At 39.2% G+C, this 7987-nt stretch overlaps 1 protein-coding gene across 1 annotated transcript in view; it reads left to right on the forward strand.

Annotated features, from left to right (window-relative positions):
- LOC107707372 (leucine-rich repeat-containing G-protein coupled receptor 6-like) overlaps positions 1–7987 on the forward strand; it is a 94485-nt gene that overhangs the window by 63550 nt on the left and 22948 nt on the right. Inside the window, exon 3 of the mRNA XM_016511359.1 lies at positions 6503–6574. Within this exon, the coding sequence (XP_016366845.1) occupies positions 6503–6574 (72 nt within the window). The remainder of the gene's footprint in view (positions 1–6502; positions 6575–7987) is intronic.

The following is a 7987-nucleotide window of genomic DNA, read 5'->3' on the forward strand; positions in this document are numbered from 1 at the left end:
AAAAAAAAAGTATTTACAAAGCACACATTCCTTGCTTCACGTTTTTGACATGCAGTCTCTGCGTGTGCATGATGATTTGGTCGCAAAAAGAAACGCATCGTCAGTTATATGGAAATATTCTGGCTTCAGAAAGGATGATGTTGACCAAAAACAGGTACTTTGTCGGGAGTGCCTTGCATTTGTTTGATCATTTAAGTAGGCACCACAAAGCTCTGTATGACGAGTGCAAAGCCAGATCTGATTGCTGTCCAAAGCAAAAAAATATTTCGGATGCGTTTGCCAGTGTTACCCCATATGAGAAGGGTTCCAAGTGGCAGAAAGACATGGTACCAGTTAACACGGTTACCAAACAGGGTTTTACAAACATGAACCGTCACTTGACAAGCATTATGTTATACCATCACGCACTTATTTTTTCTCAAGTTGCCATCCCAGAGCTGTACGACAAATGCAAGGCACAAGTGGAAACTGAGCTATAACAAGTGATATATTATGCAGCAACAACAGACTTGTCGTCCAGCCGAGCAACGGAGCCCTACATAAGTCTGACCATACACTTTATTGATGAGGACTTCCAGCTGAAAATTCGCTGTTTGCAAACAGCATTTTTCCAGGAGGATCATACAAGTGAGAACATCGCAATGGGGATGAGAGAAGCATTGGCTGCTTGGGGCCTGGATGAGAGACATCTCGTCTGTATAACAACAGACAATGCGGCGAACATGGTAAAGGCTGCCGTCCTCAACAAGTGGACCAGGTTGCAATAATTTGGCCACAGGCTGCATCTTGCAGTTGGTAAGTTATGCCCATGCATTTTTACTACTGTTGCTATTGCTATGCCATGACTTGACTTGAAATAATAAACATTTTCCTAAGTTCAGTAACTTATCAAAAATGTTAGTTTTGTAAGGCAAACTTATTTCTTTGGAAACTTTTTTGTTTTTTTCAAATGTTTACATTTTGCATGTTTACAAAAACAGTTTAATAATATGTCCCTATGTTTGGGTTTTGATGAGGTAAAGGAGTTAGAGCTGCACTCATAATTCACAAATTATATTCTTTGAGATTAATTGGGTTATTTTAGCTCTTTTAAAGAAAGCATGTAGAAACTATACATACATGTAAATATATGTAAATAATCAGTTACAATAACAGTTTTATGAGCAATGTATGCCGTGCTACAGGTATCAGCAAGAAGCTGGTGGGTCACTTTTCTCACAGCTGGAAGGCCAGAGGTGCTCTTGAAAAAGCCCAGAAGGAGCTAAATTTACCGACACATCCACTCGTATCAGAATGCCAAACAAGATGGGGTTCCAGACAGATGATGGTCAACAGGATTTTAGAGCAGCAGAAGGCTTTAACTCAGGTCCTCTCTGAGGACAAGGCGGCGAGGCATCCGATTCCAACCTGGCAAGATATAGATGTCCTGGAATCTGTCAGCAAGACACTGGGCCCACTGCTGGATTTCACAGATGCACTCTCAGGAGAAGATTATGTTAGTGGCTCCTATGTGAAGCCAGTTCTTCAACACTTCAATGCTGCTAAGGCATGAGGAAGACACAGACCTGACTAAGACCTTGAAGAAGGAGATGTTGTACTAAATCAATGAGAACTATAAAGATTCAAGTCTCAAGCCTGCAATGGTGGATAGACTGGTATTCTTAGCCAAAAACCTCTAAGTTTGAATGAGCAAATTAATCCATACATGTCAAATTGGTGTATTTGAATATTTGGTAACACTTTAAAATAAGGTTCTATTAGTTAATGTATTAACTAACATGAACAAACAATGAACAATACATTTATTACAATATTTATTAATCTTTGTTAATGTTAGGTAACGAACATAGAGTCGTTCATTGCTAGTTCATGTTAATTCACAGTGTGTTAACTAATGTTAACAAGCACAACTTTTGATAATGCATTAGTAAAGATAATGCATTAATAATGCATTAGTAAATGTTGAAATAACATTAACTAAGATTAATAAATGCTGTAAAAGTATTGTTCATTCTTAGTTCATGTCAACTAAAGTAGTTAACTAATGTTAACTAATAAACCTATTTGTAAAATGTTACCAAATATTTATATTTACTATATGCAACAGAAAGAAACTAGATGTATTTTTTATACAGTTGTTGAAAAGTCTAATTTAATCTTTATTTGTTAGCTATGATGACCAACACTTGTTTTACTTTGGCATTGTTGCTAAAAAAAAGTCTGCAAAACAAAATAATTCTTCTGATATACGTTATTTATTATATGTTAAGTTTAGCTTATTACAATTTATTTGTTTTATAACAAATATTTATTTTATAAGCCACTCAGGGGATTGGTGTATAGCTGTTTTTTTTCTTTCTTTCAAAGTTTGTGACAAAAGATGTTTACTACTTTTCTATTTTCAAAAAGAGGTTTGTAATTGTTGAATAAAATGTTAAATTACTTATTTTGTCACTCATGTTAATTCCCTAATGTTATAATGAAGTGTCCTCTTTAGTGTAGTGCTCTGTTTTAACCTGGAATACATATAGCTTCCTCATAACTGGATCGCTTCTGGACACAAGACTGCACTTCTTCATTCACAAATGAGCTCCCTTATTTTAGGGTAAGAAGCAACATTCATTATTAATTTCATAACATATTCGATCCTTGATTTGCCTGAATTGATAGTGAATAAGGTGACACACCCAAATAGTGTATTAAACAACCCAAAAATAAGGAAAAAAAGTAAAAAGTAATTTTTCAGGGTTTTTTTAATACTTTTTTATTATATTTATTTTCTTTTAAGATGCCTACAAAATCACCCCAATTATTCTAGAATTATTAATTATTTAATTTTTGAGCGATTCAAGACATCTGATGAACATTCCTGTATTTCGCAATATCACAAAAAACGATATCGCAATGTCAGTTTTTTCCAATATCGTGCAGCCCTAATGTGTAGTACAGGGGTGGCCAATGTCGGTCCTGGAGAGCCACAGTCCTGCAGAGTTTTGCTGCAACCTTCATGAAAACTCACCTGCCTGTAGCTTTCTAATAACACTTAGACCCTTGATTAACTGGATCAGGTGTGTTGGATTAGGGTTGAAGCTGAACTCTGCAGGACTGTCCCCTTGTCCAAATACCCACACACTTGTGGTCTTGGCCACTTGAGAGCACGTGTGTGTGACAGGAAGTAAGTGCGCAAGACTGTCCCAGGTCTTAAAAACGCCAAAGTGCAGTGCTCTTAACGCACACTAAATCCACACTCTTAGTGGCTTAGTGTATCCCATCATGCATCATGTTGTGGAAATAAATCATGAGACTTTTTGCCGAGATCTCGTGAGAGGTCACAAAGAGTTGGTGCGTTTTATTGGTGCAAATGAGTAGTGGTGATAATTATTTTGTACAACATTTGCAACTGCTTTTTATCACTTAATTATAAGCACCACTAAATTAAATTGTGTCATCTGTAATAGGGACTACTGAACAGACATTTAGAAGTTGATTGTAAAATGCAAAGCAATGAAAATAAAAATAAAGCTCTGTAAACACTTGCATTTATACAACACTATAAGTGTGTCCCTCAGGTAATGAAAAGTTCACACTTGTGGTCTTCATGCTCACTTGAACACTTGGACCAAATACAGGAAATACGTCATATGAGTTGTCAAGTGGTCAAGTGCAAAGACCGCAAGTGTGGGTATTTGGACAAGGGGTGTGGCTCTGCTGGACCAACGTTGGCCACTCCTGGTATAGCAGTAGATCCCCAGCATCTGCCCAAATCATGAGCACTATCAGTTAACAGGATTCAGGACAAGAAGATGCCACGGTTTCTTTCTCCAAAGGTAATTTATTCTGAGACAAGCTGCACAGAGAAATGAATTACATTCCTAAAATGTGACTATACTATCGACAGAGCATTGGTAGCCAACCATGCTCCTAGTGGGCTACAGCAGAGTTCAGCTCCAACCCTAAACAAACACAGCTGAACCTAATAAAGGTGTTCAGGATTACTTAATGATAAAGGGCAGATGCGTAGAGTTGGAACTGAAATGGGCAGGATGGTGGACCTCCAGGAGCAGGTTTGGCTACCTCTGCAACAGAGGCTCACAGATGCAATTTAGCATGGATTGTGTTTGTATTGACTGCAAATAATGCCAGAGTTCACATGAATCAAACCAGACCAATTTTCCAAGTAACTTTAGTCTTTGATTTGCTAGAGCACACCACTGTTCAGAAGACCATTTTCAGAGCAACCAAGTGAAGCAAAGACCAACGTCAAACAGAAGTCCACATTCAAATTTCTAGTGCAGGGGTGTCCAATTGTGCTCTTGGAGAGCAATTGTCCTGTAGAGTTCAGCTACTAGAAATTTCCAGACAGGTGTGTTGGGGCAAGTTAGAGCTAAAATCTGCAGGACAATGGCCTTCCAGGAGGAGAATCAGAAACTACTGCTCTAGTGAGAAAGTGTGGGGCTGCAAGTGTAGCCTGATTAATGTTGTGGAATGAATGGATTACATGATACTAAATGCAGCATTTAATGACAGAATGCAGTTACACTTCAATGCCTTTCATATACAGAAATGAAATTCTATTTTGTGCATGCCTTCCATTGAGTGACGAAATCCTTCTGGATTTGTGTTTCTGGTGTATACAATGCATTAAAATGTAATTGCATTGAGATATTAAAGAAATCTCATTTTGTTCCCATGGCCAGATTCAATTCTGAAGACTTTACAAACATTCTTAATATTCATAACAATGCACTCATCATTTGAAGAATATACAACATGTTGACACAAGTGGCTTAAGAAAATTAGCTTTAAAGCCATGTTTGTCTGTAATGTGTGAGAATACATAAAGCAGAAAGCTCCAGTGTTTAGATACATGACTGAATTATAACGAGGGATAAAAGCTGACCACAGAGCTGGCATGAGCTTTCAGCAGAACAGCTTGCTGTGGTACGTGCCTGAAACCTCATCCGACATGCATGTGAAACCATCACTGGCCTATTTACACGGGGTGAACCGCTAAGCTTCGCAGCCTCCAAATCTGACACTTTTATTTTTGCCTTCCCCAGCCCCTCCATCTCCCTGCTTTATTTCCCTCTGTCTCTTGCCCTATGCAAAACAAATGTTTGTGAAAGAGTGGCGGCACACGGTCTTACCAGAAATAGAGTCGGCGGATGGGAGTGTGGTCTGGCACAACATGAAGTGATAGCCATTAAAAACCTCAGAGACTTCATGGCTCAATGGCGGAAGACGGTAGTGTATGTGTGAGCGCATAAGGGAGTGTGATCTGTCAGACCTTGACACAGACCCAATCCTGGGTTATGTCGTTCTGCTTTCTGGGCTCGTGTGGCCCTCAATGTGCCTGTATACAACACGGTTGTTGCTTTGCCAGAGCTGTCGCACCCATCACATTAGCTAAGCTGACTGACATGCTAAACATTGGCAGCACTTCTCAAAACTTTCATCTTGTCATACAAAAAGAACCGTTTGGAGTACAAGAGGAGATTGAGGCTACTCCGGCAGGATGGAGCAACTTTGAGGCAAAGCAGTTAGGAGGTGTGGGTGGTCCTGTTTAGCTTGTCAGGACTCCTTGTGAGGCTTCGACAGACTTTCCTCAAACTCTGCCACCCAGGAAAAAACAGGCACGAACGCTTAAGTGATCTGTTTGATAAACAAATTGATTAGTCTAGATGGGGGAGCCTACAGCTGGTTGATATTTGCTCTCGCTCTCTCTGGGAACATCTTTCCCATGTCTCACGAACTTTCGGAGGTATCAGCCATGATGCTCTGCTTGGCTGCAGAGCTGTTTGCACATTATACAGTGATTTTTAAAGGGGTCAACTGAAATTTCGAAAGATAATTTAAAGGGATGATTTGTTGTAATGACTAAAATTGGATTTTGGCTCTGAATGCATAATGATGGTATGATTACCTCAGTGGAACATAGATTGTCTGTTTGGCATCAGGTGACATTATGTGCTCTGACTACATTATATTCTGGTTTGAAAACACCATTTTGCATTTTAGTACACACATCAAACTCCCATAATTTGCACCCCGACTGAACCGTGATGCCCTCAAACTATACCAATGTCTAACAATATACCGTATCGTGCGTTTTCCACTTCAGTAGCAACTCTAACCATTTTATCTTCGGCATTGTAAATTCAGTTGTACTATGACATGTTTGTTGCCACGGGAGGCAAAAGGAGCTTAGAGTGCATTCATATCTTGGCTCTTCTTTCAAAATGTGTTGATGTGTTTGGAGACCATACAAAAGAGTGATTTCTGTACATGAGCGGTAAAGACCAGCGGCCAGAGAGATCTGAACCCCAGCTGCTGTGGTTCTTGCGTCCAAGGAGATCTCTCACTTTTGTTTTCACTGTGAGCTCTTTAACGCACACGCATGCATACTCGTCTTTATGAATTCACCAGATTCTCTTCTCTCTGTTAAAGTCATCAATGTGTTGGACTGCAAATGGACCAAAACACTACTTTTGTCCTTCCACAGGAGACTTTCGGGCAACCACCTGAGACACATCCCTGGCCCCGTGCTCCAAGGCCTCTACAACCTCAAAGTCCTGTAAGTAACGAAAGACAGAAAGAGCGAGAGCGTTTTTGTTTCAGTTAATGCTTCTATGGAAAATAACATTCAGGGTGATTAATTCCGAAAAAAGACTTTTGTTGCAGTGTCATTTACTGCAAAATTAGAAACAGAACCTCTGACAGGTGATGATTCAGGTTTTGCTCTGCGGTGAATGGTCAGTGAGCTGTTCTTTATGTCTGGGTGTTTGCTGATGGTTTATTGACAGATTTTTATTTTATGGACTGTCTTAAACCCAGTTGATGGAATGGAACAGGACAGACAAAGCCCAGGCATGGAACAAATTCATTCAGGCCAACGTACATCTCAGAATTTCCACATAGGATTCTATGCACCTTTCCATGTTGTCCTGGAAGATATAGTAAATTTGCCCCAATATTGTCATTCAACAACCCAGTGACACTGATTTTTTTGATTGCACACCACAAGAAAATTGCCCTGCCACATCAAATCCTTTTATTGACTCATAAATTCATGTCTCTTATTCATGTCTCCATCATCAGCCAATACCTTTTCAGTAATAAAAATAACTGAACAAGTTTTCTTTAACTGTTGCTAGATTTACATTTTAGTAGGATACTGACAACTTGATTTTAATTTAGTTCAGTTTAATATCTTAATATGTTTTTGCTTGTTTTGAAAACAAAATAATGTCTGTCATTGTCAGAGATCTTATTTCAGTGGTCAATGTAGACAAAAAGGGATTGGGTTGGGTATAACAATAGTTATGCATTTCTCTGTTTGCTTTATGTGCCCTATTGTATCTTATTCAACAACCAAACTTGTCTGAGGCCCGAGTTCCTGACCTTCTGACGTTTTATCTAATGTTCAGTTTTCAATGAGCCAGTCAGAATCACATGTAAATGTCAAAGCATATAAACCAAAGCCTAAAACTACAAGAAAAACATAACAAAAATATCACATCAAAAACATATGTTAGTGAAAATATGACAATGCCATGCAAAAGTGAAAGTACAGGGGGAATGAATACATACTTTGTGGCATTTGAATGACAAATTAATAGAGGATTATTCACAGCATCATATCAAGACTGCTGGACATTTTAAGTCGATGGCCATGGTGGAGCCATGATTTCCTTGATAAGTGCATCCTGCCCACAAAGGTGTATTTATTCCTTCAAACATTAGCAATTCTCTGCTGCGTGGTCAAATGTCAGGAGTTTCATTTGATTGGACACGATAAAGCTGTCTGCCTTGTAATTAAAGCTCAACGTCTGTGGCCGCGTGCTCTCACACTGGAATAATTTGCTTTGTTCAAAGAGCTCAGTGTCATTGTTCTACCACTTCCTGTTTCTTTCGTTTTTTTATTCGACGAGTCCTGTGAGCATGACCTCAGTGGCCCACCCAGGCAGTTTCCCCCCCCCCTCATTCT

This window comes from Sinocyclocheilus rhinocerous, unplaced genomic scaffold (genome assembly GCF_001515625.1).
Source record: "Sinocyclocheilus rhinocerous isolate Xijiao unplaced genomic scaffold, SAMN03320098_v1.1 scaffold625, whole genome shotgun sequence".
NCBI classification, from domain to species: Eukaryota; Metazoa; Chordata; class Actinopteri; order Cypriniformes; family Cyprinidae; genus Sinocyclocheilus; species Sinocyclocheilus rhinocerous.